This window comes from Pelmatolapia mariae, linkage group LG10_11, assembly GCF_036321145.2.
Source record: "Pelmatolapia mariae isolate MD_Pm_ZW linkage group LG10_11, Pm_UMD_F_2, whole genome shotgun sequence".
Lineage (NCBI taxonomy): Eukaryota > Metazoa > Chordata > Actinopteri > Cichliformes > Cichlidae > Pelmatolapia > Pelmatolapia mariae.
Window position 1 is genome coordinate 56,806,777 of NC_086236.1, and position 13,449 is coordinate 56,820,225.

Consider the following 13,449-nt stretch of genomic DNA (forward strand, 5'->3'; position numbering starts at 1 on the left):
TTGGGTACACCTTGCTAGAATCAGCTGGGAGCCCTTTTTGCTTTCAGGTGGCTGCATATCCATGATGGGAATCTCCGGTTACACCATTGTTTGACGATATGATCTTTGTGTTAAGGAGCACAAAGGCTGCCAAGAAGATATCCCGCACACCTTTACACTACCAGCCTGGATGGTAGTGTAAGGATGGCTCGATGCTTTTGTGGTGTTTACTCCAATAAGACAAACCGTTGATGTTGCAGCAGAAATCAAGACTCGCTAGGCAACGTTTCCCAATCTTCTGTTGTCCAGTGTTGGACTGTATACTCAGTTTTTTTGTTTTTAGCTGACTGTGTGGTCTTCTGCTTCTGTGCTTCTGCATATCTTGGTCATAACGAGTGGTTTATTTGAGTTGCTGTCAACTCAAAGCAATCTGGCTATGACCTCTGGCCTCTTCATCCAGAAAGCTGCTGCTCACTCGACCATTCTCTGTAAACTCTATAGAGATGGTTGTGTGGAGAAAATCCCAGTAAATTGCCAGTATTTTAAGAAACTGCTAAATTGACCTGTCTAGACCAGCCTGTTTACACACACAGGGTGGTTCTCAGTGTCAAATTCACTTAAATAATTTTCCTTCTCTATTCTGATGTTTGGTTTGAACTTCAGCAGGTCATCTTGATCATGCTTGCATTCCTAATTGCACCAAACCACTGCCATTAGATATTTGCATTACAGAGTAGGTGTACCTAACAAAATCGCTGTTGAGCATAAATTAATGTCCTTTCTGAGGGTAATTTTCACCATTTTTTTTAACAAATTTATCTGTAGTACTTATCATAATCATTATAAAGCTTGAGAACATACAATGGTAAAAACATTTCTCATCCTTATTTTCAGATAGGTCAGATATCCACAAAAACATATCAGTTATGCCTCCATGGTCCTGACTACAGGCTTCCATAAGGACGGCAACAGACTCACTGAGGATGGTTTTTATTAACGGATTAATTAGATTAACTTAAGTAACTGAGAGGGATCTGTGTGTTTTTATATGTATTTGATATAAGAAAACTGAATAATCCTAAATGATATCAAATCCCCAAAGTTGCTGTCCAAAACCTGCCTTATGCACCGCAGAGTTGTTATATTTTTGTACATTTAAACAGGTATTTTTATTTAATTGTAACCTTTAGGCTTTTTGTTTCTTCTGCTACATCATCAGTTCTTTTCTAGGATGGTTTTGTTTACCTAATTTAAATGTGTTTAAAAATGTTGAAGTAGCAAAAAGTGCTACTTTGCACGTGATTTTCTCATTGATAGTATGAATTTAGAACACACTTGCTGATAGTCCAGCAGATACCCCAGTATCTAGTTTTAAAAAACTGACAAACAATTTATTTTTACTTTGTATTTTCTTATTTAAAAAAAATAATTTTAGATTTGTCTTTTTTTTTGTACTTACCTGTAATTTGTAATATGTATTTATTTTCCCTCTCAGTATCAGAAACAAGTGTCTAAAGTGTCTATAACATTTAAATGGCTATATGTTTGAAATAAGGTAAAAGTCTAGTTTGGGTACCACTCGGCTTCATGTTAAAGGCAGCAGCTCAGGTCTGAGTTCCCGCCTTTGGCCTCTAGGCGGCGCGATTTCCTTCGACATTTTCTTTGTTTTTTCCATCTCTCGCCCGCTCCCCGTTAGCTCTGTTAAACGGTGGCTGACTATATTTTTAAAACATTTTTATGATGGCGGAGGACAGTGAATCCGCAGCCAGTCAGCAGAGCCTGGAGCTGGACGACCAGGACACCTGCGGGATAGACGGAGACAACGAAGAGGAGAATGAGCATATGCAAGGGTGAGGGGTGGCCTGTCCGGTCGGCTCGGGGAAACGCAGTAACGTTATTCCAGGCAGCCTGCTTGTGAGCGGCTAAGGCAGTGAGCCTGCTAGTATTAGCAGACAGCAAACACAGGCCGTCTTGAACTGTTTATAACGTTGTGACCTCTTTAAAGCTCTCCGACTGAATGACATGGCGGGCAACCATTAAGACAAACCGCTAGCTAGCTAACGTTAAGTAGCTGAGCTGTCATTCGTTGCTATGGTAGCTAACGTTAGCTCTGTGTGCGGGTCTAGCCAGCATCCATCCTCATCGTTTGTTTTCATGTCTGTAGCAGTCCAGGGGGAGAGCTGGGGGCCAAGAGGAAGAAGAAGAAGCAGAAGAGGAAGAAAGAGAAGCCAAGCTCGGGGGGAGCCAAGTCTGACTCTGCCTCGGACTCTCAGGAGATCAAGGTGTGATGGTGATGATGACCCAGTGAAATGAGTGCACACACCCTTTTTTTTTTTAGGGCAGGGAATACAATACAAAACAAGCTTCTTTTAATATGCTGAAAATAAAAGAGGAGGGGTAAGAAAAGGGAAAGCAACAACCCAGAATTCAGCTTGTTTGCCGTCAATGTGTCATGGTCAGTAAGGTTTTTCCAGCCTTGGCATGCTCCCTGTTTGTGTTCTGTAATAATACTGGAATGAGGTAGTTTATTTTGCTAAAAGGATATATCACAAACTTTTAGCCAGCTGTGAGTTTTCTACATATTGCATGCTGCTTTAGAAAAACAAACAATAACTACATCCAGACTCTGATGTTCTGATCGGATGAAGAAAGCAAATCAAGCTTAACTAAATGATTTGATGACAGGGACTGTCATATTTGGGTTTTTGCATTTATAATTTAAAGACCATTGACTTCATCAATCATTTATACAGTGACATGATTAATCCGGTTTCTCTTGTTCAGTGGGAGTATCGTGTCCAGACTATAAGACTGTTTATTTGCATGCACTCTGATGTTGCCTCTCGTCTACATTTAGATTATTTAAAGCATCCAGTGTTTGGTTGAGTGATACAGACATTAAGTAATCTGTGTATGTGTCCCCGCTCTAAATCAGAACCCTGGGCTGCCCATCCAGAAGCTGCAGGACATCCAAAGAGCTATGGAGCTGCTTTCCTGCCAGGGTCCAGCAAAGAGTATAGATGAGGCAGCCAAGCACAAGTACCAGTTCTGGGATACTCAGCCTGTCCCAAAATTAAGTAAGTACTTAATTAAATTATTTTAAATGAACTGCACTCCTGTTTAAATTGGTATTATTTCCTCTGTCAACAGAAATTATTTTTCTCTGCATTTTTCTTTCTGCACCAGCGCCATCTGCTGGTTTTATCTCCTCAGTCTGCTGATTTAGGCCAGTATCTTAGAAACATGTCAGCTGCAATGTACAGTAGGGGTCCATGCATTCCCACTGGGCATGCTCAGCAGCATTAGATCAAGCTGTTTCCATAACAGCCATGACCCAACGAGTCAGGCCTTTGTGCAGCCACAGGCTGTGGGGGTCGACGCAGGACAAACAGCAGCAGATTTATATAAAGTCTGATTGATGCCATCAGTGGTTTTGTGCATTGCTCACAGTTTAAGGACATGGAGTTTTATGAGGTCCCGTGGAAGTGTGGTGATTGGAAAACAGTTGCAAACCTTTGACAAAAGGCTGTGCTATTTTTGCAGATGAAGTTGTGACGAGTCACGGGCCAATTGAGGCTGACAAAGAGAACATCAGACAGGAGCCATATTCTTTACCTCAAGGCTTTATGTGGGACACTTTGGATCTCAGTAATGCAGATGTCGTAAGTGCAGTCTTTGTTCAAAATACACCAATGAGATTAATCAGATTAATCAAAACAGAATGATTTATTGTCACGCTCTTTTGCAGCTGAAGGAATTGTACACGTTGTTAAATGAAAATTATGTGGAGGATGATGATAACATGTTCAGATTTGATTATTCTCCAAACTTTCTTAAATGGTAAGCTTCTTCATGTTTATCACATGATGCAGTACAGTAGCTTTAAATGTATGCGGTTATAATAAAAACATGTGTTCCCCTCTCAGGGCTTTACGTCCACCGGGCTGGTTACCACAGTGGCATTGCGGAGTGAGAGTGTCTTCAAATAAGAAGCTCGTTGGCTTCATCAGTGCCATCCCTGCAGATATACGAGTCTATGATACGTGAGTGTTCATTACTTATTGTATGCATTTGAGAACAGCAGTGATGGGGAAAGTGTTTTACTCATTCAATCCATCCTTTTGTTTCTTTTTGTTTCTTTTCTTTTCTTTTCTCACTTGTGGCTCCAGGCTGAAGAGGATGGTAGAAATCAACTTTCTGTGTGTTCATAAGAAGCTGCGTTCAAAGCGCGTTGCTCCTGTGCTCATCAGAGAGATAACAAGGAGAGTGAACTTAGAAGGAATATTTCAGGCCGTATACACCGCCGGAGTTGTGCTGCCTAAACCTGTTTCTACGTGCAGGTATGTTATTCACTAGTCACACATGCTGCACATGGGCAGCATGTTAAAATATATAAAACTCCAAGGCACCCTCTTTTCATATAAAATTAAAATACCTTTATACTCACGGCATGGTCTTATTTAACTTAAAGCTCTGATGGGGGAAAACTGAGTCTACTCTGAATCTTTTCCACCAGTAAAACTCCACCAGTACTTTACTGGTCAAGTTTTCCACTCTTAACCGTAGGTTTGCTATTGGTGGAACACCACTAGAAAGATTCAGCCATTCAGTGCCATGAGAATATAAGCATTTAAATTTTTTAATGAAACAGAGTGCCTTGGTGGTTTTTTTGATATGTTAGCTTATACGTATCTCTTCTAAAGAGCACATCTAGTGGAAGTGTTTTGAATCTAGGAAGCACTCCTTTTTTCTTTTTAATCTTGGTCTCCTGTTTTGTTTTGTTTTTTTGGGTTTTTTTTATCCCCAGGTACTGGCACCGCTCTTTGAACCCTAGAAAGCTTGTGGAAGTAAAATTTTCCCATCTGAGCAGAAACATGACCCTGCAAAGAACAATGAAACTCTACAGACTACCAGATGTAAACACTTACACTCATAAGTCCAGTATCTCGCTGTTCCTCTTGATAGCAGGAACTCTTAGAGATTTTCATTTTGCTCTCTCCACCCTGTGCAGAGCACCAAGACTCCAGGTCTGCGGCCGATGGAAAGGCGTGACGTCGGTCAGGTTACTGAACTGCTACAGAGATACTTGAGACGTTTCCAACTCGCCCCTTCTATGGGAGAGGAGGAGGTGGCTCACTGGTTCTTACCACAGGACAACATAATTGACACATATGTAGTAGAGGTGTGTGGATTCAGATTTGCAGCCTGATGTTGATGGCTCTTCTGCACTTAAAGTGACATTGTTCTTGTTTTTATTTCCCTCAGGGTGCTGGTGGCATTCTCACAGATTTCACTAGTTTCTACACTTTGCCCTCGACTGTGATGCATCACCCTCTCCATAGGAGCCTGAAGGCTGCTTACTCTTTTTACAACATACATACACAAACCCCGCTACTGGACTTAATGAATGATGCACTGATCCTGGCCAAACTGGTAATCCTACTTTCTGCTTTTAAACACTTGCCAGTACCAAAGACAACAGCTGATGAGATCAGTGACATAAACTGTGATTACAGCACAACAGGAAGACGCACGTGTGAGGGGGGGGAAAAATGGCACGATACAGACCAGACTCATTATAGATGGATCGATATTTTATTTTATGAATACCAAGATGGATTATGTAATTTTTTTTCCTTTTTTTTTATTTTTTTAACAAAGCCTTATAAATCAGTGGGAGTCAGTGATGTTTGGTTAGATAGATGAGGAGTGAGAGTATGATCCAACATTTTTACCTGTGCAGTAGAGGATAAAAGTGAGAGAGACTGACCCAGTCTGATCTTTATTTATTTGAGGCCAGATCAGGGCTCTGTGCTGAGAACCAAGTTCCATGGTAGTTTTCTATTATCTCAAGTCACTTCCTCTAACATCGGCACTCAAGTTAATTCAGAGTTTCTGGATCTAGATACAAGCACGTCTGACCAGTCAAACTTTTTATTGTACCAGAAGCTGAGTGTCTGATTTTACAAACGAAGAATAAACTGTAATATTAGAAAAATATGAAGAGGTTACACACAATAGAGAATGCAGTTGACACAGCTGCTGCAGAAAAGTTAGCGGCGTGAGAGGAAAAACAAAGTTTAGCCTATTTTGATGGCAGAAAGAAAAGCTGACAAAAAATGCCAATTGTGTGAGTTAACAGACTTACTAATATCACAACTTTACCATTAAGAAACAGGAGAATCTGATGGGTTATAATCAAGTATTCCAGTGTTCAGATTTGCATATTGTGGTCTTGTTTTTTGTTTTGCTTTGTTTTGTTTGTTTTTTCAGCTGCACCCTCGATGGTGTTGAATGGTCTAAGAGCATGTAAAGAACAAACACAAAAACAGAATTCAAATGTAGACTTAGTCTACCTGCGACTGATATGGAGTAAAGTAGAAATGGGTGTCCAGATTATATTCATGATATTATTGATTAAAAAAACTCAAGAAATAAGATTGAACGAAATAAACTGTATTTATTACTAATAGAATGAATGGTGAAGCTATTTTCACAAGACTTGATCAGTCAGTAGGCGATATAACTGGAATATAACTCAGGTTAGGTTTGCAGCATAAGTTACTATGGCGATGTACCCCAGGAAGAAGTGAACCACTTTCATAGTGCAGAAAACCCAGGGTTAACCCCCAAAGTTACTGGGATAAGCTAAAATCCTGCTTCGTAGTACAGGCCTGGTGTCAACAAGCTGGCAAGGCTACTCTCAGCTCTGCATACAAACGCAAACTGAGAGCAGGGTTTCCCCAGATACTTTTGATAATTTTCTTGTTGCTGTGTTAGTTATCATGGTGTTTATTCTTTGTGTTTAACAGAAAGGTTTTGATGTGTTCAACGCCTTGGACCTAATGGAGAATAAGGTGTTTCTGGAGAAGCTCAAGTTTGGGATAGGAGATGGAAATCTGCAGTATTACCTCTACAACTGGAAATGTCCCCCTATGGACCCTGATAAGGTCAGTCTCAGGTGGTAATCACACACCAACTATTGGTCAGCATCCTGTGATAAGACTCCATGACAATTAGTGGAAATAGTCTTTGGTTCAGATCTCAGTAGAGCTGCTTCTTGTGCCTGATTGTGCAAGCTTCACAGTCAAATAAGTCTATAGCTTTGAAGCAAATCCAGAGGCCTGATTAGGAGAAATCATCCTCTGACATGACAATTAAAAAGAGACTGATCAAGTATGGCTTAGATCATGGAAGCCTAGTTTTGATTGCAAAGATCCTGGGAAAAAACACAGGACTTTTGGAACAATGTCCTTTTGACAAATTAGACCAAAGTGGAGTTTATCAGTGCAAACACCTCATGCCAGCAGTCAAGCACGGAGGTAGAGGGTGATGATTTGCACTTGCTTTGCTAGCCTACCTACGTCAGATCATAAAAAGTTTGATCTGTGTGTTTCAGGTTGGCCTGGTCCTTCAGTAGCAGCTCTCTTCACGGAAGCTGCATAAACTCGGGAGGCTCTCAGCGATCTCTGGAAATAACTTACCTGGACACGCAGGTGGCCCGAGCTAGACAATGAGAACTGCGACAGTAAATCCAACCTGGCGCCCGAGTGGAGCTTTCACTCGGCACTTGTATCATCAAAAACATTCTCAGTTCACCCGGAGGTGAAAACTCTTAAACCATCCAACATCCTGAATGTGAAGTCATGCTATGCCTGAGATACTCATACGACACAACGCTCCTGACATAAGCGCTCACGTTTAAAACACACACACCGGTCTGACACTCGAGGATGCCTTGACATTGTGTATTCTGTTTTAAGTTCTTCTTCCTCAGTAGACACCAATGGACCGGCACGTCATTTAACTTTACTTACGTGGAACTATGTAAATGATAATCAACTAAGCAAGCAAGACCTGACATAATTAACAACTGTTGTAATTTTATTTATCCTGTCCAAACAGTTACTGTTTTCGTACCCCTTCTCCTCCTCTTCCTTCCTGCTCCTGCTGCACTTATTATTGCTCCAGTTTCATATCAGTGTGGCCAGTCGAGTGTCTCTGCTGGCTGTTTTGGGCCTCAGTAGATTTAGAAATGCTGATCTTAACTTTTAAAATGACAAACTGCAAACACTGGGAGGGAGGAAAAAAGGATTCATCCCACTGGTGCATTGATATACATGTGTTTTGTTAAAGAGCATATGGTAGTTAACTGTACATTTAAAGGCAGATCATATTTATTTGTGTAGTGTGAGTTTGAGGGGTTTGGGAGGGCTGATCCAAAGTATTCTCCTCATGAGTAGCGTAGAAGTCACGGAGTTTGTTCAAAGTGTTTGGGGGTTTGTTTATTTTTTTTAATGAATGTATTGCAGAGACGAAGCACAATTTCTCAGTTCTTAAACATACAAAATAAATGGGTCCTCGTTTCAAATCAGACGGGATTACGCTAGAATCTGTACAGCTGTGGTTTTTACGAAGGACGGGCGCAGTTTTCACCTTATAAAGCCGTTTCTAGAGCTGGCGTTTTTTAATACATTAAAACAACATGTTTGGTTGTACACTCTTTGTAGTAACAAACCCAAGCGTAGGGTTGTTTGCATGTCAGTGGTGTGCTGTCCAGTTAGTAAAGCTGTTCAGTTAGAAGTAATAGGAGCTGGTCTGGTCAGTGCATAAGCAGGGCAGTGAGAATGATGCCGGTGAACGTGGGGAAAAACTTCGATTTTATACAAAAAAATTTAAAGTTTCTGTTTAGAGCTAGGTTTAAAAAAAGAGGTTTATTTACTTTGGAAGGACTCTGTTCAGCAGCGGTTAAAGCAAACAGGGCACATCTTCTGTTAGTTTGGTCACTGCAACCCACAGCAGTGGATAAACTGCTTCAGAGGAAACACGCTCTGCTTATTAAACAAAGGACTCGTTTAATCACGGGTGCAGTGGGATCAGCTTGAAGTGTCCTCTCCTCTAGATCCACTTTCATTGACTTCTCTGGGTTTATTTTTTTTTAATGGTACTGTATTTTGTGTATGTTTGGGTTTTTTTCTACATGTGTTGTGCAGCTAAGTGCGTGAAACAGTTGTGATATTTATAACTGTACCTTCTTTTTCTTTTTTTAATGTCTTACATCATTTCTTTCCTCCTTTTCAGTATTTAAAACAAACATGACTGTCAGATTTGTGATTTAAGAGCTGGATGAGGATCTTTGATAAAACTTTTATTTTTTTGTCTGTGGTGGAGCTGCTGGTTAATTTAAATGTTCTAGTTAATGTTCACGGGGCTCTGCGTAACGTGCAAGGTGAAGAGGCTGCTTTTTATTTTAATGACTTTGTTAATATTTGATGTACTTTTCTAATCATCCCTTTATAGATTAGCCAGAAGAGGATAAATATTTGTCCTGTTGGTGCTTCAGGGCTCAAAGATGTTTTGTTTTTGTTTGTTTTTTTTAAATCACTTAAAGGTTGAATGACGTTATCTTCTACAAACGTGTTCCTGGCATTAATTTAACAGAGTGGGTCGCTGGGTCAAAGCTGTGTGCCTCATGGATGTTGCTGTGTCTCAGATGTGTTGCTTGCAGCTGTCTGAATGAACTCTGAGCATGTCTGTTTTGCTGCGTTGATTTATAGCATCAATGTTTCTAGCCACGCCCTTTAGCGAGAACTCGGTCAGAAGTACCTGCCTTATTTAAAGGTTGTTTTTTTTGTTTTGTTTTTTAAGGTTTGGAGGTGGGTTGAGGGAGGGTGTACTTTTGAAATGTCATAAAGCTTTCTCTAACTGAAGAACAATATTTTTATTCGATTCCATTGTAAGCTGTGAAAAAGCTGAAGAACTTGTACCAGCATCATTTAGACATGACCCCATGCAAATAACAATCTGTTTCAACACACGTCGGCTATACCAGCATGGATATTTGATTGAATAAACTCACTTTAAAAAGGAACACGAGTCATGACTCCTTTGTGATGCACTGCAGGAAGCACTTTTTCACAGCATGTATTTTGAATTTAAGCATTTGTAATTCAGGCAGCACAGTGGTTAGCACGATTGCCTCACAGCAAAAAGGTCCTCAGTTCAATTCCACCATCAGGCTGGGCTCTTTTCTGTGTTCCTTCCAGGTACTTTGGCTTCCTCACACAGGATAAGCAAAAGAGAATGGATAGATGGATACTCGGAATTCTTTATCAAGAACACAGGGTACTCTCTGCGTGCTCCGGGTTTCTCCCACAGTCCAAAGACATGCAGTTAGTGGGGTTAGGTTAACTGGTGATTCGAAATTGCCCATAGGTATAAATGACTGTCTGTCACTGTTTTAGCTCTGCGACATGCTGCTATACCCTGCCTCTCACCCTATGTCTGCTGGAATAAGGTTCAGCTCTCCTGCACTCTAAAAATTGGATAAGAGATCCATGTAGTTAGTCCGTGTTAGTTATTGATAGTTTTATTTATTAATACTAATTTTATTAGAAATAAGTAATGGAGCTGATATTTTGTTTGGGATGTGTGGTGTTATGTCTGTGTCTGCAGAGGCAATGTCATTTCCTGCAAAGGATTACTAAAGGATCTTTCTATCGATCTTAATCTTTCCCCTCCAGCCATCGATTTTCTGCTTATCTGGGTCACAGGAGCAGCAGTCTAAGCAGTGGGACTCAGACCTCCCTCTCCCAGGAGGGCATCAAGACATTCCCAATTCAACCAAGTGATGTAATCTCCCAGTACCTTTGTCCATCTATAGCTATTTACAGCAAATTAAAATTGGAAAATGATCATTAAGTTGGCTCATTTTTGCCTACCTGAGGTCTAAAACTTCTGCTTACACTTCAACATAAATGTACTACTACTTTCTACTTAGTACCCGAGTAATCCAGCAGAACAGCTCCAAGATGTTGGTGGTGTAATGGCAGCCCTCTGTATTATATAGAGGAAATATATTTCATTTGAGGGTAAAATATTACAAACTCCATTTAAAACAAAAAACAGCACTATCAAAATACCAGGAAAAACTTAATTGCCTTTATAAAAAACAATGTGTGCAGACCAGCTTTAATTGTGGACAAATTGAAATTCAAACTTCAGTCAGACCATATTCAATTGTATAAATATGCATGAAATCAAATGCAATGCTACTAATCTGCTGAAACAATGAATGCAAACCTGAAGGTCTGAGGGTTCCCCAGATAAAAATACTTGGCAGAAAAGTCTAAACCTTGTTCCCAAAAACCTTTTTTTCTCTTTACGCTTCCAGAAATTCTTTATATAAACTATTCACATAAGTAATGTCCAGACTAAGGCTGCAAGCTCTGTTCAAAAACCAAAAAATAGACAACACTGGAAACTCCTGAGCTAAACAAACAGTCCTTAAAGTTTCTCTTTCACTTTACCGCTATTTCTTCGGCTTCCCTTTCTTTTTCTTTGCAGGGTTAGCAACGATTCTCTTCACCTGGAGCGGCTGCAGAGTGCAGGAGGAGGGAGACTCTGACACATCCTCAGATTCACTTTCCAGTTTCCTTTTTTGTCCCCTTCTTTCACCACCTTCCTCCTCCTCCATGGCAACAGGTTCTTCAGGTTTAGCACCTTGCAGCCATGCCATGTCTAGCGAAGGCACTCTGGGCTTAATGGCATCGACAGTGTCGGTAAACACCCCATCGTCACTGGAGGAGCACCGTCTGAACCCCAGGGCGAGCACGCTTTTCAGCCCCAGCGGCTCCGACACGCTCTGGCTCAGGCGAGGCACCTGGCAGGCCGGCACTCCTCTGGTGGCGCTCAGAGCGATCAGGTGATTGGTCATGTGTTTCGGTTTGACAGACTTGCATACGAGCAGCAGTCTGAGTTCGTTTCTCTCCAGAGCCTTGGTCACCTCATTGATGCCGATGGCCAGCTGCCGTCTGGCTGCCACATCTGTCCAGCCGTTTTTGGAGGAATCGCTCAACTGGGGAACAGGTTCTGGTGCGACATCAGGTTTTTTGCCTTTCTTTTTCCTCCATGGGCGAAACACTTTCACTTCTTTTTTCTCCAGACCCATTGAGATCAACTTGTCCTTCAGAGTTTTCAGGATGAAGTGCATGTCTTCTTGGGGGAGCGGGCTCCATTTTGAGGCAAAGGGTGAGGTGAAGGAGGTCTTGGCTGGAGTCTGCTTTTTGATTTCCTTTTTAGTCGGCTTTCCGGGAGCTGCCATGACTGTTTGGAGCATAAAACAACCGACACTGTAACAAAAGAGAGAAAAACTGCTTTAGAGTCTGGCATCCAATCACTGGACACTTTATTAAGTACACCCGTTCACCTGACCTGAAGCTAAGAACAGGAAACTGAGGCTACAATTTACACAGGCTACAACAGAAGATCAGAAACATGTTGCCTGATCTAATGAACCTCGATTTCTGCTGCTTCCATCGTGATAATGCACCATGTCGCAAAGCTCAGATCATCTCAAACTGGTTTCTTAAACATGACGATGAGTTCATTGTACTTATCCTACACAATCACCAGACCTCAATCAGATAGAGCACCTTTGTGATCTGGTGGAACAGGAGATTCACATCGTGTATGGGCAGTCACAAATGTGACGCTGTCATGTCAACATGGATCACATGTTGATCCCCCAAGAATGTTTCCAGCACCTTGTTGAATCTTTCATGAAGAAATAAAGCAGTTCTTAAGGCAAATGGGGGTCCAACCCAGCACTAGGAAGATGTACCTAATGAAGTGGCCAGTGAATGTAAATCATTGTTGATGTTAAATTAAAGCACAGAAATGCCAAAGATGAGTTAAACAGCTTATTCACATATAAAAAACGCATGCCAAAATCTTTTTTTTGTTTGCTCGTTTGTTTAAAAGGTAAAAAAGTAAAAGCAGTAAAGAGTAAACACGACTAAGAGCAATAAAGTACATTTTAAGATGAGTGGATAAAATAGAAAAAAACAAGATCACATTTGTTAAAAAGTTGTATCCAAAAATCAGACTAAACAAACAAACAACGCCATTATAGACTAATACGATTAGCAACGTTTTTATTTCGCATTTCTTTAACCCACATGGAAATGTCGTTAAATTTCAGATCTTCTTCGGCTCTAATTAAAAACCTTTCGCTTCTGCAGAAGCATTAAAAACAAACACAGCCGCCGTTACCTGTAGTTAAAGCAGATAACGCATTTTTCCTCGTCTTCTTTACAGCTTCAGCCCAGCTGCATGAGAGACACACAGGGGGCTGCCATTTTGTTTCAATTTAAATAACTTTATTTAAAAAGCCCCACAGCGCCGAACAGCGGTGAAAGGGCGACACGACAGTCAAACCATCAAAGAGTCAGCGAAGGCAGTGAAAGTGGAGTTTAAGAGGCGGCGAACACTGTTATCTGACACTGTAGTGTCTGATGTAGGGAAAAGTGCATGAAGTCTCCTTCATGAATCCGCTGGAGTAAAAGTGCACGAGCACAGGAAATATAAAGTAGGCCTTTCTCAATCAATTAATCAATTAGTTTAAATTAAGTAAATTTCATTTGAGCAGACTCCAATAATGGTAACACTTCACATTGTACTTGTGTAACA

At 40.9% G+C, this 13,449-nt stretch overlaps 2 protein-coding genes across 3 annotated transcripts; one reads left to right on the top strand and one right to left on the bottom strand.

Moving 5' to 3' along the window:
* The first annotated feature begins 1,628 nt into the window (after positions 1–1,628).
* Positions 1,629–9,980, top strand: nmt2 (N-myristoyltransferase 2). 2 transcript variants are annotated; one of them, XM_063487728.1, is made up of 12 exons: positions 1,629–1,829; positions 2,147–2,261; positions 2,915–3,056; positions 3,523–3,641; positions 3,728–3,819; positions 3,906–4,022; positions 4,149–4,319; positions 4,787–4,895; positions 4,991–5,161; positions 5,245–5,412; positions 6,792–6,929; positions 7,379–9,980. In XM_063487728.1, exons 1-12 carry the CDS (start codon positions 1,717–1,719, stop codon positions 7,397–7,399), a joined length of 1,476 nt encoding a protein of 491 aa, XP_063343798.1. In that variant the 5' UTR covers positions 1,629–1,716; the 3' UTR covers positions 7,400–9,980. The 2 variants fall into 2 exon arrangements, with proteins under 2 accessions (XP_063343798.1, XP_063343797.1); XM_063487727.1 differs by having other exon boundaries at positions 2,144–2,261; positions 7,379–9,977.
* Positions 9,981–10,887: 907 nt separating this feature from the next.
* rpp38 (ribonuclease P/MRP 38 subunit) lies at positions 10,888–13,124 on the bottom strand. Its single transcript, XM_063487196.1, has 2 exons — positions 13,033–13,124; positions 10,888–12,110 (listed from the first exon to the last, which is right to left on the bottom strand). The coding sequence occupies exon 2, from the start codon at positions 12,095–12,097 to the stop codon at positions 11,291–11,293; it is 807 nt and encodes a 268-aa protein (XP_063343266.1). The 5' UTR covers positions 12,098–12,110; positions 13,033–13,124; the 3' UTR covers positions 10,888–11,290.
* Between the last annotated feature and the right edge of the window lie 325 nt (positions 13,125–13,449).

What these genes read in the sequence shown, in the direction of transcription:
- rpp38 (XM_063487196.1), bottom strand. Translation starts at nt 12,097, where the DNA reads ATGCTCCAAACAGTCATGGCAGCTCCCGGAAAGCCGACTAAAAAGGAA.
- nmt2 (XM_063487727.1), top strand. Translation starts at nt 1,717, where the DNA reads ATGATGGCGGAGGACAGTGAATCCGCAGCCAGTCAGCAGAGCCTGGAG. An exon ending in AACTCTACAGACTACCAGAT is followed by an intron (nt 4,896 to 4,990) that starts GTAAACACTTAC and finishes CACCCTGTGCAG; the next exon opens with AGCACCAAGACTCCAGGTCT. An exon ending in TTGACACATATGTAGTAGAG is followed by an intron (nt 5,162 to 5,244) that starts GTGTGTGGATTC and finishes TATTTCCCTCAG; the next exon opens with GGTGCTGGTGGCATTCTCAC.